This window comes from Myotis brandtii, unplaced genomic scaffold, assembly GCF_000412655.1.
Source record: "Myotis brandtii unplaced genomic scaffold, ASM41265v1 scaffold847, whole genome shotgun sequence".
NCBI lineage: Eukaryota > Metazoa > Chordata > Mammalia > Chiroptera > Vespertilionidae > Myotis > Myotis brandtii.
The window spans coordinates 2,554,914-2,582,635 of record NW_005371441.1 but is presented as its reverse complement, the minus strand read 5'-3'; the positions used below and the strand labels follow the sequence as shown (position 1 = coordinate 2,582,635).

General features: G+C 41.0%; 1 protein-coding gene across 1 annotated transcript in view; it reads right to left on the bottom strand.

The window, feature by feature from the left end:
• ESR1 (estrogen receptor 1) overlaps window positions 1–27,722 on the bottom strand; it is a 211,389-nt gene that overhangs the window by 158,159 nt on the left and 25,508 nt on the right. Inside the window, exon 2 of the mRNA XM_005884736.2 lies at window positions 19,927–20,117. Within this exon, the coding sequence (XP_005884798.1) occupies window positions 19,927–20,117 (191 nt within the window). The remainder of the gene's footprint in view (window positions 1–19,926; window positions 20,118–27,722) is intronic.

Sequence of the window (27,722 nt, the reverse complement as noted above, 5' to 3'; positions counted from 1 at the left end):
TATAATTTTTGGAAGAAAATGTTAATAGTGTTTATCTCTCAAGAAAAGCAGTGTGGGTTTTGGCATGGGACGAGAAGTCCTAAACTTTTCATCATGTGCCATCTTGAACTGTTTAACATTTAGCCGTGTGTATTAGCTTTTTTTTTTCTTTGAATAATCAAAAAATTTCTTTAAAATTTCTAACCAACACAAGCCCAGCATCAACAATGTCCATTTCTTCTCTGGTTCTGCTTCCATCATCCCGTCCTGTGGTTATTTCTCTCCACCCTGCAATCCACAGACTGGGCAATAAGCGTAACCACCAGGACCCTGGTCAGCCAGGGGAAGGGCTGCATTTGTCTAACAGAGAATAGGACAGAGGTTGAGAGTGAGCTGTGTTTTTCGATCTTCAGATACTGTAGCAAAGGACAAGTAGCAGAGACCCCGACAGCAACAGAGGCTCCCGTCCGCTCTTGCTCCTGTCACAGAGCCATCCTGTGTGTCTGTGACTCTCATCCTGGCCGGCACCCCTTGCTTTCCAGTGACCCACACCTGAATCCCAGAGGGGCCATCATCACCCTTCACCCTGGGCCTGATGGGCTACAACAGGCACCTGGGCCGTCTGGGCCCTGCCCAATGCTTGGGGACAGCCCCGTTTCCCCTTAGCAAGCAGGACTAACTCCAGGAAACTCTGTGTCCCCTTTTCTTGCCTGTAAAGCTGGCAGCACAAGGAGCCAGCTCTGGTCAGGTGGCTGCCCTCACTTGCAGTGTCCCTCTCAGAAGCATCCCTGCCCTGAGAAAAGGCAAGAGAAGACAATGGCTCACAGAACACATGGGTTCTGTTGTCTCACCAGCTGGTTCCACGCCGGTTTTGTTCTCGGTTTCCTCATCTGTCTGAGAGTAATTATCAAGCTAACTTCCTAGACTCTTGTGGAGGATTAAATGAGAGGATGCATTTAAACCCAGTCACATAGAGCCTGGTACAGGGTGAGGACTCATTAAACATTAACCGTCGTTATTGTTAGCTCTCCAGGCCAGAGGAGCTCAAATTTGTAGGGACAGCACCTGAACGACAATGCCCTCAAACCAACTTGTAATAACCTGTCATTTTCTTAGTAGTTAAGCAATCCTTTTTTTACCCTTAACCAATTCTCTTCAAATCACATAACTTGTGAGGCTACATTTATGCAGTCAAGTGTAAATCACCCAAAATACTTCATCTTATCCAAAAAAATTCACTCCAGTCAGCATAAGCCCAGCTGTCAGACCTGGGAACTATTTGAACGCTTGAAAAAGCAAGCGAAAATGTAAGAAAAATAGCCACGAATCAAACCTCTTGACAAAATTCATTCAAACACCTTTTTAAACAACCAAGAATCCCAGCCTAACTGTCCAGGAATGTGGAAAAGTTATAATATGCCTCTATGATAAGAGCTAAAAACTAGACTAATAAATTACTGCTGGGATTTTTTTTTTTTTTGGTCTTTTTATAATCCTCACCCGAAAATCTTTTTTCCATTGATTTTGAGAGAGAGTGGAAGGGAAAAGGAGAGAGAGAGAGAGAGATAAGAGAGACACATCGATTGGTTCCTCCCACACGCTCCCTGACCGAGGTACATGCCCTTGACTGGAATCAAACCTGCAACCCTTCAGTCCACAGGCTGACTGACTCTCTAACCACAGAGCCAAACCTGCTAGGGCCACTGCTGGCTTTGACACAGCTGCCTCTCCAGTCAAGAAGATAAAGGACCAACGTCATTTACAGTCAGAAGTCAGCCCAAAACTATAAGTGGATCTGAACTCCAAATCCTGATCAATGCTACCTGAATTATCCCAACTGCTTACAAAGAAGAACAGGAAAGAGGAACTATATTTTAATTAACAGACTACGTTATAATATGCCTCTATGATAAGAGCTAAAAACTAGACTAATAAATTACTGCTGGGATTTTTTTTTTTTTTGGTCTTTTTATAATCCTCACCCGAAAATCTTTTTTCCATTGATTTTGAGAGAGAGTGGAAGGGAAAAGGAGAGAGAGAGAGAGAGATAAGAGAGACACATCGATTGGTTCCTCCCACACGCTCCCTGACCGAGGTACATGCCCTTGACTGGAATCAAACCTGCAACCCTTCAGTCCACAGGCTGACTGACTCTCTAACCACAGAGCCAAACCTGCTAGGGCCACTGCTGGCTTTGACACAGCTGCCTCTCCAGTCAAGAAGATAAAGGACCAACGTCATTTACAGTCAGAAGTCAGCCCAAAACTATTAAGTGGATCTGAACTCCAAATCCTGATCCAGCTACCTGAATTATCCCAACTGCTTACAAAGAAGGACAGGAAAGAGGAACTATATTTTAATTAACAGAATATGTTTCAAGTGTTACATTTGGTATAATTACCTTTTTGAAATCTGCTCTCTATTGATTAATAATTTTGTGCCAGTCCAAATTCCCATTTTGAAGTGGCAATTATAAAGGTTATTATAAAGTATGGTGTGTTTTTTCTGATTTACTTCAAATGCTAGGCTAGCTTAGAAGCAGAGCCCACTCGTTGGAAATGCTCTCCTAAAGAGATTAAATTCTTTGGTACCACTCTCAGAGGCACAGCAAGAGATGGACTCTTTGGACTCACCCCACCATAAGAAAGTCTATTCCAGTAATTTTTACATCCAACAAGTTTTAATTTAAACAGTGCTTGCCTCTAATTCCACGCCATGGAAGTTAAACACTATTTTTCCTTTTTAAGTATATTTTAAGTAAGGGAAGTCTAGTTAAAATTTTTACAAAAAGAAGTGATATAGCTTGGCCGGAGTGGCTCAATGGTTGAGCATCAACCTATGAACCAAGAAGTCACGGGTTCGTGCCTGGGTTGCAGGCTCAATCCCCAGTGTGGGATGTGCAGGAGGCAGGTGAACAATGATTCTCTCTCATCATTTATATTTCTATCTCTCTCTCCCTCTCCCTTCCTCTCTGAAATCAATAAAAATATATCTTTAAAAAAGAAGTTCTATAGCAGTAACAACAATGAAGAAAATTTATTTATTCAAGGAAGTTTCATTCTCTGCTAGATGCAAGAAGCTATATGCCTAATATATTAAGAGACCCAAGGATACACTGTCTCTGCTCTCTGAAGCTTGACTTTCTTCATAAACCAAAGAAGCATAAGTAAGAGGTAAACATCCACAGAGATATTGACAAAACTCTGAATTTCTCCTTTTGGTTTTGTAGTAGAAATATTAACTCATTTTCAGGTGTGGATATGAGAAAAAAATTCCATATTTAAGAAGTAAGGGGTACAGATCAATTTAGAAGCAAAATAATGAAACGTTAAGGCATTTGCTCTACTTAGCTTCAGAGCAGAAAGCTATCCTAGAGGAACCCTGATAGAGCCAATGGAGGTGATGATGACAATGACTCTTCACAGAGCACCCGTAGTAGGTTAAGCATGATCTCTAACCACTACATCAACCTCGCCAGTAGGAATCACTGTGCCATTTCTCACTGAGGAAATGGGAGATTGGAGACATTGGATACAGTAGACGACAACGGGGTGTATGGCTCAGAATGCTGTTCTTTTCTGTGGAACAGCCCCCTAAATGGGCTGAGTGAGCCTCCAGGATCGCCTCTGAAATGTGGCTCTGCCTCATGATGGTGGCCAATTGGAAAGCAGGACCAGTTAGTGTAGGGGGGTGTCTCTGACCAAAGCTGAGCCAATCAGAGTCCTTCCCTAGTATTTGCTACTGGAAGAATGTCACTGATTGAGCTGTGGCAGTTGTTGCCAGCCCTGCTTCCCACCTTTGGGAAAATGCAGGTTTACAGCAAGCATGGAGCTGGCACACAGAGAGAAACTGAGGCAAGGCTGGGGTCCTGCCAAGCTCTGGGTCCCTGGGCCTGGGGCACTGAAATCTGGCTGCACCCCTAGCTAAGACACTCAAGAGTGCTTCCACCAGTCCGGCTGGCATGGCTCAGTGGTTGAGCATCAACCTATGAACCAGGAGGTCACAGTTAGATTTCCAGTTAGGGCACATGCCTGGGTTTGGGGATCCGTCCCCAGAGTGGGGCATGTAGGAGGCAGCCAATCAATGATTCTCTCTCATCATTGATGTTTCTCTCTCTCCCTTTCCCTTCTTCTCTGAAATCAATATAAATATATAATAATAAAAATAGAATGCTTCCACCAAAACTCATTCCCAGCCTCCCCCACCCCTCCCCCAAAGCTAGTTTGAATTGTATTTTGGTCACTTAAAATGAGAAGTCTAAATACATGAAATAATTTTTCTAAGACTACACAGTTGATAAGCATAATAATGATAATTAATATTTCTATAACAATTTATAGCTTGTAAAGCAAATTATCATGTAATAATTATTTTATTAGCTATAGTTTATAAATTGGAACAGAATATGATCCAGATTAAAAATACAAAAACACATTGAGGGTAAAGAATAGTTGTTCTATTGTCTATATTGTAAGTCATGAAAGTTTAAAAAAATAGGTGAAAAAAGAAAATATTAATGAATATGACCCCTTCTGGACCTACTGACACATATGGACCTACTGGACCCCACCCCCCTGAAATGACTGCTCCTGTGAAGATTTTCATAGAAGAATGTTACATTAATCTGATTCATATGCCTTTTTATAATAGTTCACCCCACTTCATTGGTAACTGAAACAAAGCCAGTTTTGAAAAAAAGAACAAATCTCCACCAAGTCTTGCAGAAATAAATCAATCTGACCTGTTATTTCTTGGTAAATGATTCAGTCTTTCATTTCTATTTCTTTCATTTCAAATGTACTATTAATAATTTAAATGACTTGATTCCATGAACTATAAATCACAGCAATCCCTAATCCAGTTATGGTCTTAAGCAAAAGGGTGGTCCTTAGCAGGCCGGCTCCAGACAAGGTGTGATGTGGTCTTGTTTCTATTTAAAACTCAAAGCTAAACTCCTTAGGGGGAAAAATGAAACAATTGAAAGTAATGTATTAATTCACAAATTAAATACTAAAAACAGACAGGAATGGATCAAGAGGCAAGGTGATGGGCCAGAACACATCCCAAATTCAACCCCTGGTCCTGTTGTTCAAAGGTCCAAATATATCATTTAAAATATTTTTTCAAGCATCAGCCTCACTCTTCTTCCAGTCATTCTGATTCAACATCTCAGGATCACCCCCTTCCTCTCCCCCAAACCCAATCTGTTGTGAATCACTGCCAGTTCTACTTCTGAATCGGCTACTGGCTCTTCTTGGGCAAAACAGTCCTTCCATGTGGTGCTGGCAGGCCCCACATCAGCTGCCGGGATGCACACTGGTGACCCTTTATTGGTCTCCAGTTCCACCCAACTTTCTTTACTTCTCACCTTGTCTATTTCAATGGTTTCATGATTCCAGCATATTTCACCACACACACGCAAACTACACAAGAGCCAAGGGGCTCAGTAACAGTAGCATTTTTAAAAGAGCTCTCTTATCAAAGAGGGGAGAAAATGTAATATCTCTAAAAAGAAAATCCTGACTCACTCTTTGGATATTTCTAAAAGTTAATGCAATAAAATATTCTGTTTCTGCTCTGAGGCAAGAAGAAACAGCTCTTCACAGGGGCACATTATCACAGGAGATGCCCTATCCAGTGGTCGGCAAACTCATTAGTCAACAGAGCCAAATATCAACAGTACAACGATTGAAATTTCTTTTGAGAGCCAAATTTTTTAAACTTAAACTATATAGGTAGGTACATTGTTATTAACTTAATTAGGGTACTCCTAAGGCTTAAGAAGAGCCACACTCAAGGGGCCAAAGAGCCGCATGTGGCTCACGAGCCGCAGTTTGCCGACCACGGCTACCATTGCCTGACCTGGGGCAGCCACGAGCCACCAATACCCGTACAGATCTCAGAGCTCCCTGGGACTTCAGACAGTTCATCCCAGAAGACCAGAGAGTCAGCTCCATGTCTCTGAGAAATTTTCTATCTTAAGGTCTTCTGCAAAAGTAGTAATAATAATAATAGAACCATTACAGCGATTTAATCCATTATGGACAAAGATAACTCTTGATAACTCAAGAGGACTTTTCTTCCCTCTACCCGACTATTTTCAGAAGAAAAAATACAAAATTTCTATATGAAGAAACAGGAGCAAAATGAATTGCTAGAGGTCATGTCATCAGTCGCTTTTGGTGCAATTGGCACAGGGAGTTCTGGCAAAGGGCAGACAATAAAGGTGAAGATACAGGAGTGCACAGACTGCTCAACTAATGCATGCAGTCCCCATGTGCAGCATGCTCTTCATATGTGTGCAGCCCTCATGGCAAACCTAAGATGCAATGCATAGGAAAGCAACACTCCCTTCAATGAAAGCTTGCCAGGATGCGTTTTCTCAATCAGGGGACACTGAGGACCAGTGTGACCATTGTCATGCCCTCAGATTGTATCCCTTTTCAAAGTGATCCTTTTTCTTGAAAGGTCTGGGAAATGCTGACTCCTGCATAGTCCAAAAGGCTAAGACACCAAGGGAAGAAAACCACATTCCAACTCACAGCTTCAGAAATGTCAGTAGTTATCCATCCCTATTCAGATCAAAGCTGGAAATCTCTTACTAATAATAGTTCTCTTGAATAACTAAATGTGAAGATTTTGGTCTAGTGGGGACACCATTTAGGAATATAAAGGAGACTTTTTTATGTTGTGGGACTTCAGAAATATGAAAAGGAAGTAGAGAGCTGCTGCCTCTGGACATCAGGATTGCAATTCTTTATTTCAACAGGGTTTCAGGTCTACTATCATGCAACTGTGGTCAATAACCGATGACAACATCCATGTCCCTCCCACAAGGCCGGCTCTTCCCCCTGGGGATGTGCGGTTAGGATAAACAATCACTGTTTGGCCACATGATGGAAATACTTCATCCTTGCTGGTTTGGCCAGCTGCTCTAAAGACCTGGACTCCTGGTGGTTTCAGTAACACAAGGGCTTTCACCTCCTCTGCTATAGTTTCTCAACAACTCAGAAGGAATAATACTTTACTGGCCTCAGCTATGTAATGTCCACCTCACTCAATTTCACTTGGGCTCATGAATAAGAAAATAAAAGATGCACTTGTCCTTCTGCAAGAACAGAATAAAGATGTTTTGAAAATAAGGTATGAAGACGTGCTAGACACGCAACAGTCTTTCTCTACTGAGGAGAGAGGAGAGGAAAAACTAGTGTGACATTAATGAATTGCAACATGAATTTTAAAATAGTGTTTTTATTACACAAGTAAAAGGTGCTTATTGTGAAAAAATAAAAGTGCAAATAGGCAAAAAATAAAATTTAGCCATAGTCCTATCACTCACAGATAGCCACTGTTGATATATTGCAGTACATATCTCCAAGGTTTGTACGTACTTCTTTCCCTCTGTATATATGTGTGAATATGTATATTTATGTATGCACTTATGTGTGTGTGTATGTTAATGTACACATGTACACACACACATAAAAGAAAATGTTTACAAGAAACCCTTGACTCCAGCTCAAACTCTTTCTCCTCTCTTGTATTCAGAAAAAGTGGCTCCCTAAAAAGCACTTTATGAGCACTGTATGGTACACAGGGCCCTTAACAGTACTGGTATTTCTAAGAAAAATGGATCCAAAATTAGGATTGTGACTTGACTTCCCTTGATTGGTTCAGTAAGCTGACCTGAGAACAAAGGCAGGGGCTCCTCCGCCCAAAGGTGAACTCACACACACCTTGCCCCTCTGGCTCCTCTCCTTGCCCCTCTGGCTCCTCCCTGACTGTGCTCCCTGCAGTAAGTCAGCAGGGAGCAAGGCCAGACCAGGTGGCAGAGGGAAAGAACCCATTTCTGGGATCTGAACTCATATATTGCTGTTATCTCACATGTTTACACCAATTGCATCAATAGTATCAACCTGAAGATGAAGTATTGTAGAGAGAGAGCAGGGGAGAGGAACTGAAATCCTTCGAAAACCCTATTTGTAGTTGATAAAGGCTCATCAAACCATTTTCTTCCTTCTCTGAGATCAAGTTTACTGCCATAGTTTTAAAAATTAAGGATGTATCTAAGTTTATATTCCACTAATGGTCCACATTATGGGAAAGTTTACATCAACTCTTGGAAGTAAAAGTCTCTAGTCATTTTTTTAAATAACATCCTTTCATACATATCTCATAAAATTAAAAACAGAGGAGAAAAAAATCAAGTAAATTGCAAACATAAAAACTGTGGAGTATAAGATGAGCCTACCTAAACATGTCTCAGCTTGGGACCGTTTTCTTTCACATCAAGTATCAAATACATCTACCCTCATGATAGCTACATTATATATGACTATAGAGGAACATTTCTAGATTTTTATTAACATCACTCCCATGTCAGACTTCAAAAAACAAGTTGAAATAGCACATTACATCCTGGAAACAAAGTATTATCAAACTTTGGCTACATAACAGATTTATTGATAACTAGAGGCCTGATGCACAAAATTCGTGCAATGACCTCGGCCCCAGCCCCACCTCTGCCTCGGCCCCCACCCACTGCAGCTTTGTCTGGAAGGAAAGACATCCAGAAGGATGTCTGGTCTAATTAGCATATTATGCTTTTATTATATAGATGAGAGCATTGCAGAGATATGCATGAAATAGGTTGGTTTTTTTAACTATATTTTTATTGATTTCAGAGAGATAGGGAGAGGGAGAGAAATAGAAATGCCAATGATGAGAGAGAATCATTGATCGGCTGCCTCCTGCACTCCCCACACTGGGGATCAAGCCCACAACCTAGGCATGTGCCCTGACCAAGAATTGAACTGTGACCTCCTGGGTTCATAGGTCCACACTCAACCACTGAGCCATGCCAGCCGGGCTAGGTTTTTAAAATATAGCACAAATGGTAAAGAAAATCACACTCTTTTAAAATGCTAGATGATGTGCTACCATATTAAACATGCATAAGTGAACAGCAATCACTAACAACAAATCACAGGACGCTTATGATGAAGTGGAACTGTCTGCTAGGTCCACGGGACAGATACCAATTTACACACTGCCTCCCCCATAATGTCTTCGAGTTTACTCCAGAGCACTGGACCTGCTCCCTCCTGTCAACACAGAGTGTTAGCTTTGTCCCTTTAGACTGTGTTGAGGCATCTCTTGTAGTGCTGAGCGTACATCTTCTATGGTTTAATGTATATTCACAACCTTTCCATCTGTGTGCAAGCTGAGTCCTGAATTGGAGTTGGGGATTTGTATTTCTCCCAGTACTAACATAAAATGGCCACTTAATCAATATCCATTGCGTGAAAAACCCTGTTTTTAGTCCCTGAGTTCAGAGAGTTGGCCCTCTTGGGAGGGTGGCGAAGAGGCTGTCACTCAGACAGGGAGGTCTGCAGGTGTGTACACAAGTGCTAAGAAGAGTGTAACAAAGAAAACCAAAATGGAGAGAGAGACCACCCCTTAGAAGTTAGGTTGGATGGTGAGAAGGGGAAGAATGGGATGTACCAGAACACACAGGCAGAGGACTAACAAGTCCACGAGGGGCGGGTGAGGGCGTGGAGCACATTAGCTTGATAAGAAAGGAGACCAGCACAAAGGCTGGCGAACAATGAGGTAGGGACGACAGGCGAGCGCAGGCTGGTCTGCAGGAAAAGGAAGGGTGTACTCAGAGTAATGAGCGTGCTAGCAATCAGAAAAACAAAATAAAATAGAGGAAAACCATCTCCACGGTGACTGTAATATACCACCGTGGCATTGGTTAACAGTGGTGGCACAGGCCCTTTTCTATACCTTTATGCGACCCGAAGAGAAACCAGAGTATTACATTTACCTTTAAATGAATTCCTTTATTAGTAACTGCAGTGTCAAAGGAACAAAATAATTATGGACTCTGATTATCTGAAGAGCTGTAATTTATCTTCTCTGGTGGGTAAAGAAAACATCCCGCACATCACTTAATGGATTACACTGACGTGCTGCAGCCATCTGTTCAAATCATTGCGCTTATATTTCAATCACACACAAAAATCGGACTGATCAATGCAATCGAGCAACCCAGCCCTGGGTGGTGACTTAAGAATTTCTCTACTCATTCACTCTGTACTTCCTGATCTATGATTTTGAAACTGCCAAATAGACCAAGTCCAGATGGTATTTGTTTGTATGAAATTGAAAACCCACATATTCTTTCTCAAAGAAAATAGGGGGAATAGTATCTATTCCACAGCAAAATTATGACGTCATAATTAAACTGTATTTTTTTGTTCCTTTATTTCTAAGCAGCTGGAAGGATAAAACCTTTTTATTTCAGCTAAAGGAAGATGAACATGTGGGGAAAATAATAGGAACACCTTCCTGCTGTATGCTCTTCTCAAGTAAGGCATTTTTCTCCTTTAAACATATCAGATCTGTTCCATCACTCACACATGGGTGGAGAATTAACATCACAGCAAGAAAAAGTTGTATGAAGTGGATGGTAGATTTATGAAATAGATTTTTTCCTGCACATTGTGATTTTTCGGTCCAAAAAGCCAGGCGACCATAGCCTGCATACATGGTTCTGAAAGAGTGACACATTGTGATTTTTCGGTCCAAAAAGCCAGGCGACCAGGTTATAGCATAGCCTGCATACATGGTTCTGAAAGAGTGGAGCATAACATAGAGTTCAGAAGTGACTTTTCTTTGAATGAGTACCAGGGAAACAGGCCATTCTCTTCTAAAAAGATACAGCACTTTCAAGGTATTGACAGCAGCTTTCCACGAAGGAGAGAAGCACTTAGGCAGGATTAGGCCATGGGGTAAGTTTTGTGAAAACAGAGTCAGCACATTATTCTGAGGGCTAGTCGGTGCCCTTTGAAAATGTGCCCATTAAAGGCTACCTGTAACTTTTGTGCAAAATTATTGCCACTCATAAGTAAGGCTTTCTAATGGAATTGTTGATGAGCTTAAGCACTATATATGGGCTCATACTCTACCACTTTAATGGAAATGGTCAATTCCATGAGGGGGACAGTGCCACTTAGTTGGGAAATTGGAAATTTAATTTCAATCAGATGGAAAAAAATGATGAAGAATGCTTGAAGTGGTAGCATGAAAACAGCAGCGATTAAAAACATTTGGAACCTTTGCTTACCCTTCAAAGGCATTTGTTGCCATGGTTTTTAAAGACCTCTGAAAGCTTCAGCTGTGTCCACAAGAGCTGCCAAGAAATGGGGGTTCTATACTGATTTTATTTGTTAAATGCATTTTGTCTTAATTATCCCCAAGATAAAGATTACTTGGCCAAAGGCAAGAAGAAGAGGGAGGAGGAGGAAGAGGAGGGGGAGGAAAAGGAGAAAGAGAAGGAGGAGGAGGAGGAGGAGGAGGAGGAGAAAAAGAATCATTTCCCAGGTGGAAAGACCATGATTTGTTTTTCTGAGCCCTTTCTCAAATGCAAACATGCACGTGTGTGCTCATAGCTGAGTCCCGTAGCATTAGAGTAAGAAACACTTAAAATTGTTAACAGGGACAGCATTCCTGCATGGAAGGAGGTGTTCAGGTCTTGAATTTCAGGGCTGTGTTTCCTTTTCTCTGATGAGAACCAGGAGCCAAGCATCTAGCAAATTTGCCAATCCCTGGAAGTAAGGCCTTCCTTTTTAAAAGTTTCATTATAAGCCCTGGCCACTGTGGCTAGGTGGTTAGAGCATCAGACTGCGCACCAAAGAGTCGGGGGTTCGATTCCCGGTCAAGGGAACATACCTGGGTTGCAGGTTTGCTCCCGATCCCAGTCAAGGCACATGCAGGAGGCAATCAATCAATGTGTCTCTCTCAGGATGTCTCTCTCTCTCTCTCTCTCTCTCTCTCTCTCTCTCTCAGAAGTGATAGAATTTGCCTTGGCTGGTGTGTTTCAGTGGTTGGAGCATTGGCCCTGTGCACCAAAGGGTCTCGGGTTCAATTCCCCATCAAGAGCATGTGCCTGGGTTGCAGGTGCACTCCTCTGGTCGGGGCGTGCAAGAAGCAATCACATCGATGTTTCTCTCCCTCGCCCTTCTCCCCTTCCTCCCTCTCTCCCTTTCACTCTCTCTGAAAAGCAATGGAAAAAAATCCTCAGGTGAGGATTAATAAAAAAATAAGAAATAATAAAATAAAATAAAAAGTTTTATTATAAATGCTTTCTTGTGAAAATTACATGAGAGCTCATGTGTATACACATGAAAACTCTTCAGTCCTTCAGCCTCAATAGTCTTATTTCTCTGTTGCACAACATGCGTGTTCTCACAGGATGGGAGAGTAAAGGGAGAGTAAAAAATAGAAGTAGAAATAATGGAAGGATTAGGCCAGCTCTGGGTCAGAAAAGATGTCTATGGACTTCCACAGTATGAATAATTTGAAAAAAAATCTTGGTTTTTTTTCTGAAAATCATGAAAATGCTTATATTTGCTCCTGCCGTTTACTATTTGTGCAGCTTAATGTGTTGGTACCAGCATGTTCTCTCTCAAATCATTAAGTTCCTGGAGACCAGTGTTTGGCCCTACTGGGCTAATTTGTGATTTTCCTGTTTAGAAGGGAATTGAATGTACACTTTTAATAACAACAGCGTTTCTTATAAGGTTTTGGTAAGATCCAGGAAACTTGTATTATTATGAGAAGCAAGGGGAAGTTTGGGGAGTTACTTCTCCATTATTAATAATGGACAACCTCTGGGAAGTATTTAAGCCATTCTTTGCACTGTGTCTTTAAAATTAATTGAGGAAACTGACTCAACTCCCCCCACCCCCCAACTGTTTGCAGAGTACTGATTCTGTCTCTGTTCCTGCTGGATAATTCGATCTCCATATCCAACTACCATGTCAAACTCAGTATATCTAGAATTGAACTCATTCTCTCCCCCCTCTAACTGACCTTCCTCTTGATCTTCCCGGTTCAGGGGATGATATCATCATTCTCCCTCTGTTTTTGAACTTCTTTAACTCCTTTGTTTTCCAGATATCCCATACTGAGTCATCTTAAAGTACTGTAGATTCTTTCTTTACAATGCCCTTCATCTTACTCCCTTTTCACCCAATTCACAAATACCAAAAAGTCCAGATTTTTAGTATCTCCAAGATAATAGAACATTAGCATTAATCTTCATGCTTCTAATCTCTCCCTTCTCTGGTCTTTCCTATATGCCCCTGGCAAGATAATGTTAATTAAAGTCTGTCTTGTTGTCTATCTTTATGACTGAATAAACATAATGGTTTTGTGTTGACTAAAGCAAATGGATCCTCACACTCCTTTCATCCTGGTATTTATTCATTGAGTGATGCCTATAAGGCTTTGATTTGGGCCTTACCTTTGAGGCGCTCCCAGTCAGTAAAGACTATACACTACGTACCTGCTATGCTAGGCAACGGGAGCAAAGTAATATGCACCATGGGAGACAAAGACTCCGGCATTGACATCAGAGTCGCTTTTGACTGGGAAAGAAGCAATTGCATAGGTAAATCTGGAAAGAAATTCCCAGCAAAGAAGTGGATTGGTCATATTTGGGTAACAGCAAGTAGTCCAGTCTAAAGAAAGAGTCTACTTCAGAAGTAGAAACAGTTACTTTAAAACCACTGGAAAGGCCGTCTAAAGCGAGATTGAGGAACGCCTTGAACGGCGGTCTAAGGATCATTCCATGGGTCATGGAAGCCATGAAAGGGCTCTGTACAAAGTATTGACATGATTAGAGATTTGCTTTAGGAAAGTTAATAGATTGACAGTGAGCAGAGTGGCGTTGAAGAAGGAAAAAGAATGAAGCAAATGGCTTAAATCAGGGGTGGGGAACTTTTTTTCTGCCAAGGGCCATTTGGATATTTATAATATCATTCATGCACCATACAAAATTATCAACTTAAAAATTAGCCTGCTATATTTGGTCAAACATTTGATTAGCTCACCACTCCGGCTTAAAAAAAAGAAGACAAAGGGGGAAATTAAATTATTGGATGATTCTGGTGAATGTTAATGGGGTTAACCCTGAGGAATGGGAATTTGATAGATAGGCATTTAAGAGATAGACTCAACAGAACTACACAGTGGTTCCTATGGGAAACAACAGGCTGCCAAAGTGCAAAGATAAAGATGACTAACTCCAAGTGTTAAGTGTGGATGCCCGAGGGAATGGTGTGGGAACTGATATAAGACGTAGCCAGGAGAAGTAGCTAGTGTCCGCTGAAGACACATAGGACTCACTACAAAGCAAGGTTGGAGCAGGAGCTAGATCTGAGAGATGTTTGCATAGCTGTAACACTCTATGTCTTAAATATTGCTCCCTAGAGCTGTCATTACAAAGTACCACAAATGAGTAACTTGAGCAGCATCAAGTACTGACTCAGAGTTCTGGAGGCTGAAAGTCTGAAATCAAGGTGTCAGCAGGGCCCACTCCCTCTAAAACCTGTAGGGAATAACCCTTCCTTGCCTCTTTCTGGCTTCTGGTTGGTTGACCAGCAATCCTTGGGTTTCCTTGGCCTCCTGCTACAGCATTCCAGTCTCCCTCTCCATCATCTTATGGCATCCTTCTCCCAATCTCTGTGCCCAAATTTCCCTATTCATATAAGAATATTATTAGTCATATTTAATTATGACTTCATATGAACTAATTACATCTGCAATAACTCTATTTCCACATTCTGAGGTCCTGGGAGTTAGGACTTCAATATATTTGGGTAGGGGAGGGGAGACAATTCAACCCATAAACATATATGTATGAGATTGCCTAGGACACTAGGCAGAGAAGAAAATGAGAAAGTGAGAGGAGCAGCGATTGCAGATGCTGGAGAATGCCTACGTTAGAGAGCTGAAGAAGGAACATACAGAGGCAGAGAGAGGACAGCGAGTCCCCTCTTCTCTCATGGATAATTTACTCAATTTCCACTGAGTGTATCTTGGTTTATGCTACTTCACATTTCTGGAATTCTTTTCCAAACTTCTTATTGCCTATGAAAATCCTCCATTCCTTTTCAGGCTGATGTCAAATATACCACTTGGCATTAACGCTTTTCCTGCCAATGTTACCAAGTGAAATTTCTCCATATTCTACTATGTACCAGAGATGTGCCCAACACCACTAGAGGCACTGGCACTATAGCAACAAACAAAGAGCAGACCAGAAATCAGCTCTCACTCAGCTTATATATATGTTCAGGCAGGAATATCAACCAAATGGATAAATCAGAGAACTTTATTAAAAGATAGGGTGATAGAGTATAAAAAAACCTCAGGGAAAAGGTTTGTACAGTTACTTTTGGTAGAGTAATTGGGGAAAACTTCTCTGAGAAAGTGATCTTGGGCAGAGATCTAAATGACAAGAAGTCAGTCACGATGCACGTGTTGCAAGCAAAGGGAAAAGGAGAAGCACATGTATGAAGGTCCCGAGGAAGGAACAGGTTGGTGCACTGAGGGAAGAGGAAGGCCAGCGTGGCTGGATTGCAGTGAACAGGGGGGGGGCGGGGGGGGGGGGGGAGAAGGAGGAGTAAGCAGGAGTAAGACCGTGTGTAGTATTTTAAACCATAGAAAACAACCTGGACTTTAAGTGCAGTGACAGTTTTAACTGCAAGACCTTATGACTTGAATAACATATCTCAAAGATCTCCCCCACCATTGCATGGAGACCTGACTATAGGGGCACGTGTAGAATGCAGAGACCAAAGATTTCGTTTTTTGTGTGTGTGCATATATTGCCAGGCTCTCAGTTTTGAGCCATAGCTCTGAAAGGACTTCTGAGATCAAATAGTTCTGTAACGACAGAGCAGCCTCCACTTCTCCCCATCCTCTGGCCTCTTCCATTCATGGGCGTGCATGTCAATCCAGAAGGTGACTAGAAATGGGAAACTAAACGTAAAACCTAATCCATCATGGCTGAGCAAGGGTGAGTCCTTAAGCATAAAGGAGCTAAATTCTCTTTTTAATAAAGCTCTGCAAAGTGAATGAAGCTAGCTGACCGGCCTACATTTCTTCAGAAATAAGTCTCTGCTTACCCTAGGCAGCTGTTGAAGGAGCTATCCAGGGTGCTGGACTGTCTCCTTGGAAGGCCCAGCGGACCAGGCTGACATTTATCTTTGTTGGATTTAAGGCCCCTACTACATTGAACCATAACCAGACCCAACCCTGAAACCATGTCCTCCTGGACTTAGCTAACCTTTAAGCCAACACCTGTCTTGATCATGTCTGTTTGATCTAAGCATCTTCTATAGACATCTTAGAGAGAGATTATATGAAGTGGCAGCACAGTGAGGGGGGTATATATATATATATATATAGGTTTGAGCCTGCACTGTGCCTCATGAACATTTGAAATAATATACAATAAGCAGTGTGCTCAGTGGAGTCCTTTTTCTTGGAATAATACTCAAAGTTGTACCTGGCCACTGAACCAAATCTGCTTATATAACTCTTCCAAGAGTCTCTGCCCACAACACATCTTAACAGACACAGCTTCTCCACCTGCAATGATTAATACGTTCATAGACTATCCAATTTCACCCCCTCCCTTAAGCAGTATCCTTGACATTTAAAGGGGGGGAAAAGCATGTTCCACTGGAGGCCATTACTTAATTTCTTGCGTAATCAAGTTTCTACACCAGGTAGTGGATGAAAATTTGTATGCTTTCAAGTCAAACACTTTACCTCTTCAGCTGAAACACTTAGAGCACTAGAGTAATCTGATGAATACTCACTTCTAAGCTCTTTTCTTAAGTAACGAGAGAAACAGGGAGAGCTACGGCATCTTCAGAACTTCCTACCTGCATGCCAGGCCCTTCACTGTCCTCGACTAGGCTTGAGGGGCAATGTAATTTATAAAGAGCCAGGGAAGTTCAGAAAAACTTTTTAGTTGCAAGTTTTCAAGGCTATGATGAGAAAATGGGACTAAAACCCATCAAACTCGCTCTGGTATGTCCCTCTTATATGCACAAGGAAATAAAATACACGGAAAATCATTTAAGTAAAAAGGAAATAAATTACTTTGTTTTCACACAGTGTAAGAATAAACACATGGCCCAGAAATGTCTTTGTTTAATCTAATGGCAAAAATTTTTTTGTTAAATTTTATTCACAGAACTCCCTAAACTCTATCTTACCTCCTGGACTTTGTTCCTCTGCTCATTCCTGTGACTGAACACTCATCCCCTCCTTCACTTTCCTCACTTGGCTCATCCTTCAGGCCTCATTTTAAATCAGGAAACCTTCTCCGAGCCTGACTCCACCCCCACGAGGCCCGAGTGAAGTTTGGACTCCTGGAAGACCCCGCACTCACCCTCACCCTGGCACTTGTCACACTGCAAGCTAATTGCCGGTTTATTTGTAAGCTCTGTGAGGGTAAGGACCATGTCTGCCCTATAGTTGTCTCTACAACGCCTTGCACAGTGCTTTGCCTAATAGCGGCAACTGATGAACAATTGAATGAGGGAGTGAACGTCATCTTTAAGGTCCCTCCCTATCTCTAAAAGCTAAAATCTCTGCCTTGTTTCTAGGCTTCTTCCAGAACTTTGGACTCAATATTCATCTCATTTAAAACAACTTAAAACTCGTTTAAATTTGAGTTAATGCCATACCAATAAAATAGCTATTTTCATAAGCTATTACTTCCTTCATTGATTTTTTTAAAATTATTTTTCCTGTGTTTTCTGTTCTCATGTCTTAATTCTTGGAGACAATATTAATTTTGATGTGACGTTACACAGTTCATTCCTAAATGATGAATAATTATGACAAAAATAATCTGTAAGAATATTGGTATTGTTACTTGGAGGAGGGTCATTTCTACTTTCAATTTCGGTAATGTTACATATATATACCTGACAATATTTTCTTTTCTTATATTCACCTATTGTTTTCCTTATCTATATAATACAGTAGCACTTTATCTATACTGAAATATTCTCTAGTTACCTCATGAGGACAAGTACCTTTGCCTTCCTAGTAAATTTCCCAAATAAATTCTAAATGTTGTGGGATTGTAGATTGTGTGTTACACATTTTTATTTCACTCAGAACATCTAGCACAAATGCAGAGTAAGTTTTCAGTAAACATGAATAATCAACATTAGACTTAGAAACCATCGATTCCCTTTCCATTCATTAAATCAAGTCAGTACTTTGTGGCCCACAGGCGAGGTCTGATCAGTTACTGACTTTGTATATAAAGTTTTATTGCCACACACCATTTGTTTACATATTGTCTATGGCTTCTTGCAGGCCACAGTGCCAGAGTTGAGTAGCTGCAACAGAGACTGTACGGCTTGCAAAGCCTAAAACACTTACATCCAGTCCTTTAACAGAAAAACTTTGCTGACTGATGTGCTAAACCATTTTTCCTGCTGAGGGAACTCAGCCCCAGATAAATGATTTGTCCAATGTTATAGTTGAACCTACCCACCAACCCTACTTCTGTCAAATGATTTTTCACTACCAGATTAAATACTTGAAGAAAGTATTTAAGATTATATTAGATTATATTAAATCAAATGAACAGTAAAACATCACTGGCAAAAGACTTTAAAGGGCTTATGCTAACCTAAACCAAAATATAAATGTATTTTTTCTAAATCAAGATAGTATCAGCTAAATAATACGTTGTTATTTACACATATGTATACTTTATATACATGTTTTTGTATATATAAAAATACATGCATACATATGTATTTCTAAATATATGTATAGATATTTATGTGTGTATATACACTTGTTTATATATGTAAAACAAAAATTACTATCAGAAAATATCAGTAATTTTATTAAAATCCAACAAAAAAGCCCATCTTACAGTGTTTTCTAAGATATTGAAAGTAATAATTGTAAAAAAAAATGCTTTTAAAAAGGACCAAGCTGACCTCACATGCTACTCTATTAGATATTAACAGCTTTAAAAAAAAAAAAAGTCCATCCTACAGCAATGGAAGGATAAATAGTGTCTCTCATCCCCCAGCTTTCATCCATATCAGGCAGCGGAGAAACTACAGCAGATGAGAAACCATCGGAAATACCCCTAGTATTTATATACTAAACTTGCTTAAGCTGGAAAGGTAAAGGAGGCAGAACAGAGAAAAATTTTCCACTGTTTAGACAAAAAGCGATGCAGTTAGCCTACACTATCAGAGCTCTGTTCCTGGTGAACAAAGGGTCTTTAGCGTGGATATTTTATGTAGTTAAAGTGATTGTGGCTTCCCCCAGGGTATCCTCTAAATGCAATAGAAACACTCCTGGAGTAGAGATAAAATGCAGCGGGCAGCACATCAGAGAAGCTGTATTTGGTAAACTATACACAAGAAAAGGACCAAGGCACACAGGCAAAGGGAGTGTTACAGGTGGATACTTAATAACTGTTGGGTACAGCACAGATAGGTACTTGGCCCTATGGCAAGTCACCAGTTATCGGGTCTTCTCGTTTTAGCAAAAGGTCATGTCATCTATTGAGATAACAAAGATAGAAGAAGAGCCTTAAAAGGCTTATACTAACCTAAACCAAAATATAAATATAATTTTTCTAAGTTAAGTTAGTATCAGCTAAATAATATGTTGTTATGTTAGCATTGGTCTGGAGCAAAGATCAGAACAGACTACTCATCTGGACCAAGCCCAAGTGGAGAGGTATCTATGGGTAGCCGATTAATATCACACTGTATCCTATAAGCCTAGTTGCCAGCAACACATAGACCTCCACCAGCCATCCCCCGAGCAGAGCACAGACACTCTGAGCCCGTTACTGAAACCCTCTGCCTGTAGTTGGTCAAGACTGTCTGGATCTTGCCAAATGGAAGAAGCATAAGAACGCGATCGCAGCTGCCCTGAGCTCTTGTCTCTTCTCCATGTTTCTAACAAAGATTTAAGTGGACCTACTGGGTTTTAGGGTTTTGTGCAAGTGGCTGGTCATATGCCTTCCTTCCTCTGTTGCTTCCCATTTGGGATTCAAAATGGAATTTGCTGTTTTCAACACACTATTACCTTGAATACTTCTCTTGAAGAAGGCCTTGCAGCCCTCGCAGGACCAGACTCCATAATGGTAGCCTGAGGCGTAGTCATTGCACACTGCACAGTAGCGGGTCTCCTTGGCAGACTCCACGGCCATGCTGCCCTTGTCACCGCTGCTGGCCAATCTCTCTCTGCCACCCTGGCGCCGATTATCTGAATTTGGCCTGTGAGAGAGAGAGAGAGAGAGAGAAACAAAAACCAGTGAATCCATTAACATTAGAAAAGCAAAACATGTACTCTCTCCTCTAAAGTATGAGAGGCTGGGGCGACACAGTGGATCCACTTTATTCTGACATTTTGAAATAATGAATCATAATGTAAGCTAATCTTTCTTATCTCTTGCCATCTGCCGCAGCAAAAGGTGTTTGCCTATTATATTAACCTTGAGGGGAAATTGTCTATTGCAAACTTGTTTAAAAAAATGAGCTGCCTACACCGGAATATATTATCCAGAAAATGACAAAATGAAATTAGCTGGTTTCTAATAGACTTATTCATTTGGGTGTTTTTTTCCCCAGGGATTCGCAATTAACTCAGCACCATTAGAGACCAGAGCTTATTCCAATTCCAGATCACACGAAGGGTCTTTAGGAAATAGAGACAAAGCGTCAAACAACTGGGACATCTGCAACTCCAATGAACTGATGCAGACATAGCACATGTGTAGAAAAACAAACCAGATTTTATGCCATTGTTACCACGTAACCCTAGATATCGGTTTGTATAACTTGACTATTATTGAGGATACTCGCGACTATTCAATACTCCTCTGTAAGAACATGCAGAATGAAGAAAGCAGAACGTGGATGGTTGCATCAACCTTCAGAGGTTTTGTGAAGAAAGCATATCCCAGAAAGAAAAGTGAGAACCAAGGAAATTGAGGAGTAAAAAGTTTTAAGAAAGTAGAAAACTTAAGGAGAGAGTGATCAATAGTGCCAAATGGGGCAGAAAATCCAATAAAACGAGGATTGATAGAGGGAAGTTGGATTTGACAAAGAGGACACTTAGCAAGGAGTTTTGGTAGACAGTGTGGGCACAAGCGAAAATCCAGTGGGTGGAAAAGTGGATGGAATATAAGAAAATGAAAAGGAGTGAAGGCCATTCCTTTGAGAACTCGAATGAGAGTGGGAAGGGAAAGACAGGGTGGTCGCTAAAGAATATAAAAACAAGCAAGGAATTTTAGGATGGAAGAGACCTGAGAAGGTCTCATGTAGAGTGAAGGAACTGGTCAGCAGAGAGGAAATGGTTGAGGGTACACAGAGGGGAAAAGTAGAGCAGATGGGATTAAAAGCACAGGTAGAAGGAACAGCCCCAATGAAGATACCTTGAAGGCTGAGAGGAAAAGGTAAGAAGAGTAGTAGGTGCAACTAACTTTGCATTAACCGGTATAGGAGCGGAAATTATAGCAATCCAGGGTTTGTTATGTGCAACCAAATGTGGCCTAAGGAAACTGAGGGCATAATGTCCAGAGCCCAGCACAGTGCCTGTTATATAGTTGTTACTCAATAGATATTTAAATGAATAAATAGAATGTTCCAGGGTGTAAATGCGGGGGGAAGAGAGTGAGAGAAATAGAAAGATGTTGGAAGAATAGGTGGAGTAAAGGTTCCTATAAAATTTAAAGAAAAAAAGAAACCTAGGATGAGACAAAGTGAATTAAAGGCAGAGCTTCCAGGTCTTTCGGTTAAGGAAGCTCATGCTCCCTACTTCCAGTTCCCACCCAAATAAACAGACCACACTGACTTTCACTGGCCCTCCCCTTGGAAGTCCTGCCTTCCCTTTCAGCTCGAATTGTATAACCCTTCCCTGCCCTTCTCACTTGTTAATATTGCCCACAATTTTGTGCCAGTGGTTCTCAAACTACCCTTGCCATAAAATTCACAAAATACCGGCTTCTTGGGTTGAGTGTGTCTGACTTTGCCATTTTTCCCCCATTCTAAATTACTTAGCTCTTAGGCTGGCAGCCTCAAATAGGAGTCCTTTATTTTTTAATATCCTTAGAGAGCACTGACTTGCCGTTTTCAAGCCTAGTTCATATTCCATGGCCCATGTCTCTCCATTTCATCACCATGCTGTCCAACTCCTCCCTATTCCCAAGAACTTCAAATCTTTTTACTGTTTGTTTACTAATTTCTTATGCATGATTCAAGTCAGTAGAAAGCAGCTGTGAATATTTAACTATACAAGCTTAGTGCTTTGGGGAGTGGAGAGGGTGGTTGGCAAGCATGACATTGACAGGTTCAGTGTTTTATAAATCTTAGTAAGTATTGTAGCCCCAGTATCCAGCTCAGAGCCCAGCACATAACAGGTATTTAATACATGATGGTTGAATGAATGAATGAATGAATGAATGAATAATATACACATTGGCAAAATTTCCAAGATGTCGGGTATCTTTCACCCACTCCCACATGATAAAATACTGCATTTTCTAAAATTGTGGTTAAGACAACATAACATAAAATTTATCATCTTTACCATTTTTAAGTGTATAGTTCAGTAACATTAAGTATATTCACATCAGAGCACAACCAATCTTTAGAACTTTTCCACCTAACAAAACTGAAATTCTATACCCATTAAAAACTCTTTTTCTTCATTTGCTCCACCCACAAGGCCCTGGCAACCACCATTGTACTTTCTGTCTCTATGCAGTTGTCTACTCTAGATAAGTGCTCATGTAAGTGGAATCACATAGTATTTGACTTATTTCACTTAGCATAATGTCCTCAAGGTCATTCCATGTTGCAATACATTTCAGAATTTCCTTTCATTTTAAGGCTGAATAATATTCCAATGTATGCACATACCACATTTTGTCTGTCCACTCATCTAGCTATGGGCTTGGGTTGCTTCTATCTTTGGCTTTTGTGATTAATGTTGCTATGAACATGGATATTCAAATATCTCAATGAGACCCAGCTTTCAATTCTTGTGGATATAGAGGCCCAAAAGTGGAATGGCTAGATTATAAGGTAAATTATATTTTTAATTTTTTGAGAACTGCCATATTGTTTTCCATAATGGCTGCACTATTTTACTCCCCCATTTCCAAGGGCTCCAATTTCTCTGCATCCATTATTTTTTGTTTTATTCTGTTTTTTTAATAGTAGCCATCCTAATGGGTGTGAGGTGACTACTGCAATTTAAGGTCACCTTTCGCATAAATTCCTCTCTTCCAGCCAGTCCCAAACCCCACACACTCGAAATAATTTATCCCTATTCTGAACCCAATAGCAGGTTTTTGTTCACTTTCTGCAACTTGCTACCCTACTCCTTCAATTGTACATTCTCTTGGTTACTATCTGCTAAGTTCCTTGTGCCTTATTCATCTTTAGAACCCCCAGTGTTCGTTCACAGCATAGTGCCTCATCCACAATAGGGTCCTAATAGATATTGATATCAAATGAATTAATCAACGACTGAACCAATAAAATGATAATGTCACAATATAAATGGAATAAGGAAATGTTGTTCTTTAAAGTATTGGTGAGAGATATAATAGAAATGACCATGTTCCCCAGATCTAGTGGAGATGTTTGCAATGCTTTTTGTCTACACTGTATCTTTGAGATGGCCCTGGAATACTAAAACTCCACTGCAGACTTAGGGCCTAAAACCAGAAGGTATCCAAAAAGAAAAGAGTAATTACACAGGTCATATTTCCTCTCCATAAAGGAACTTTTTTATCCCACTTGGAAATTCATGTATCTAACATTGCCAGTTATCATGTTAGCCAAGCCCTTCTCTATGAAGACTCCCAAAATGCAATGTCATGAAGATGACTATCATCCAGATCAAGCTAAAAGGCAGTGAGATACTCTCATTGGTTGCAGAGCCCTGTGGACCTCGAAATATGTTCAGGCTGTCTTGAGTAATCATTAGGCCAAGCTAATTCGGCCCAACTGCCTCCAGATAGAGAACTGTGTCCTCACAATGCAGACTAACTTGGCCTAATATCTGCCCTGGAAAGGAACAGAGTGTGAGGGGTCCATATCTGGACTCAGAGCAAGCCACCTGTGGTCAGATCAGTCCCCAGCGATAAGCCTTTAGGGGTCCTGGACTCATCTCTTCCTGCTGCCCTCTACCTAGCCTGGCCTGAGTGCACCTGTCCTAGACCTGCCATTTAGGGCTTCAGATCTCTTTGGTAGAAAGTGCTTATATCATATTAGGGCAATCTTTCTTTCTCCCACCCAGCCTCAGAGGCCCTTTGCTTTCTCCCAATTTTTATAGGATCAATTAGCTACTTTCATTTTCATGTTCTTGAGGTCTTCAGGACCCGCTTTCCCAATAAGAGGCTTCAGAAACCCTAACCATACCCCTAGCCTCTTATTCTAAGTGCATATTTAACTAATTCTTTAGCCATATTGCTATAACATCTTCCTCTTTACAAAACTCTCATCACTTTCTCACTGAATCTTTATAGGTGTTCATCCTGGGTAGTTTCTCAGAAGACTCAGACAAGAAGTCGACTAGTTTACGAAGCTATATATTAAGAGATTAGATGTTCTTCAGCCTTACAGATACCTTTAAAGATTCTCTAAAAAGAACTAGAGCAGGAACTTAAGCAAGAAATGGAGAGATGTTTTGCATCCGTGAATTAACACATCATTACTCTGAGGCACACAGTGGCAAAGGAACAGAGCAATGGTAGAGAAAAAGATGACAGAGCGTGAAAGATCAGACAGCAAAACACAACATCACTGCCTCTATGGGAACTAGACACCCAACTGGCTCAATTTCGTTCCATTTTCATTATATCAATTGACTACTAAACATTTCCAAATGGATGCCCCACTGATATCACAGATTTAATATGATTAAGAGGTGTCTGAAGGCATTCAAATTGAATCCCGAGAGTGAACACTCTTGGACCAAGTAAAAGCAGACCATAATAAAAAGTATTTGCCAGAAAGATTTCCATTCATCAAAGGGTAAGTTTGAAGCTCAACATAATCAAATACTGTTGTTTTTCCAAACATAAATCATAGTACCAGCCATCCAAAAGCATATTCTTCTGATTGGCCAAGCATTTAAAAAAAATTTTAAGAGCCTTGATTTGTAGAGGAAATATTTTTTATAAAATCAAATTAAAGAACTAACAGATGTCTAGCCCCTAGAAAGGCAGCATAATTACTAGCTGGTGGATAACTTCAAGAGGCTCCCTCACCAAAGGCAGTCCTCAAAGTTATGTGCAAGCAAAGTTTCCTACACCTTCTCTTCATGGCACTTTCCACATTTTCCAGTCCTCTGTTTGAGTGATTGTTGACAAATATATTCCCTCTAATAAACAGTAAATTCCACAAAGGCAGGGACCATGTCTAGTAGACTCTTGATAAATATTTGTTAAATGTACCTCCTACATCTAACCCATCATCAAATTTAGTCCATTATTTCTTCAAAACACTATGCCTATTCTTCTTTGCATCCCTTATTTTCATCATTTTTGCCTGAGAGATCAATACTCCACATCTGAATTACTAGAATTAGTCTCCTGTCCCCCATCATTCCTCAAACCCATCTTGCCAGCCACTGCCAAGAGAGTCATCATAAAATACAACATTGGTCATTCAATAACTTCTTATTGTCTTTATCTGTGGATCATTATCTTTCTTTTTGGGGGGAGGGGGAGAATTATGGACCAGTTTGAAAATGCTGTGAAAACCCTGAAACTATCTTTCCTAGAAAACATACATAAAACACACTCTCAAACTTCTGCCTACAATTTTAGGGGAGTTCTAAACCAGAAGAATTCAAGCTTTTTAAAAAACCATGAACATAGGAAGAATTAAGCCCAAATTCTTGAATTCCCTGCTCTGATCAGTATTGGTCTCTTTGTAGCTCCCTAAGCAAAATTTTAACAAATCCACCCTGAGAATTGCTTGCACTACGCTCCCAAGATGGTCACTGTCTCCCATCACCCGTACACATCTCATCTATCATATATAACCAAGCTTCAGCTCCCCGTCACCCACAGGCTTAAGTACACCAACTCGTACTGGCTCAACTTCAAATTCTTACAACACTTAAAGTCTTCACCACTCCTCCTGACACTTAGTTACACCCTGGCTTATATTTATCTGGCAACTACTCACCCCGATTTCCTTTGCAATGTTTTTTTCCTCCACCAGGTTCCCAAATGACACTGTTCCCCAGGGTTCTTCCCTCGGCCCTCTGCCAACCTCAGCTGACATTTTCTCTTTGCAGGAAGCCCAGCCCTGTGTGTAGCCACACCCGACTGCCATCCCACTCCCCTCTCCTGGACCTCAGACCTAGACGTAATTACCCACTCTGGAGTGCCTCTAGAATAACCCAGAGAAACCTCAAACTCAATGTGTGCCAAACCAAACTCAGTATCTTTCCCCAAAAGCCTGCTTCGACCCCTGCACGCCCATTTTGGTCCTGTGGCCCTATGGTTCACTGAGGCATTCAAGCATACTCTTCCCTCTGCCTGGAACACCCTTTCTCATGTCTGAATAACTCCTATTAATCTTCCAGTTTGAAACTTAAACTTAATTTCCTCCAGGGAACCTTGCTGACCTCCCTGAGCTAGGCTAGATACACCCTGAACTGCCTCTATTGAAGCAGAGGTCTTTCACTCCCTGCGGTACTGTGATTAGACATATACACTGAGTGGCCAGATTATTATGACCACCCCATCAGTACTTCGTTGGGCCACCTTTTGCCTTCGATACTGAGGGGATTCTTCTTGGCATTGACTCCACGAGATGTTGAGAGGTGATGCGAGGAATCTGACACCACGCCGGATGAATAGCACTGTCCAGTTCTGTGAGATTTGATGGTTGTGGAACCAGCTGCCTGATGGCTCTTTTAACTTCGTCCCACAAATGCTCAATTGGATTGAGATCTGGTGATTGTGGGGGCCACCTAAGCAAGGTAAAGTCTCCCTCATGTTCTTGAAACCACTCCTGCACAATACGAGCACCGTGGCATGGCGCATTGTCTTGTTGGAAGAAGCCATCTCCATTGGGATACGCCATCAACATGATAGGATGAACTTGATCAGCAACGATACTTAGGTATGTTGTGCTATTCAGACGTTGTTCCACACGAATTAAAGGGCCCAAATCATGCCAGGAAAACATGCCCCAAACCATAACACTGCCCCCACCAGCTTGAAGGGTTGTACTCATGCATGTGGGGTGCATGCTTTCATGCTGTTTCCACCAAATTCTCACTCTGCCATCTGCATGATGCAACTGGAAACGTGATTCATCGGACCACATGACTTTTTTCCAATGCTCAACTGTCCAATCCTTGTGTTCCATGCGAATTGGAGATGTTTTATCTTGGTAACTGCAGAGAGCAAAGGTGTTTGAACAGGCCTTCAGCTTCCATATCCCATACGATGCAGTGTACAGCTAATTTGGCTACAAACGTCAGTTGGTCATAATAATCTGGCCACTCAGTGTATATTTGGTCTTTATCCCTGTTTCTTACACAGAGCTCCTCGGACCCTTGGAATTTCCTAAGTTATGAGAGAGAGAAAAGTGTTTCTCTCTCTCTTTTTTTTAAATCTTCACCCTCTTATACTGCTTAGTGTTTTTTCTTTATAGCACTTACTGCTCCCTGACATTGAACCACATTTTAATTGTTTGTTTTATTGTGTGTCTTCCCCACTAGAATGTAAGCTTCATGCCCCCAGCACCCTGAAGAAAGCCTGGCATAAAAATAATGGTTAAATAAACAAGTGCATAAATAAGTGATTGATGCAATGCACTAACATTTTGCTGTGCTCTGTTTAAGTA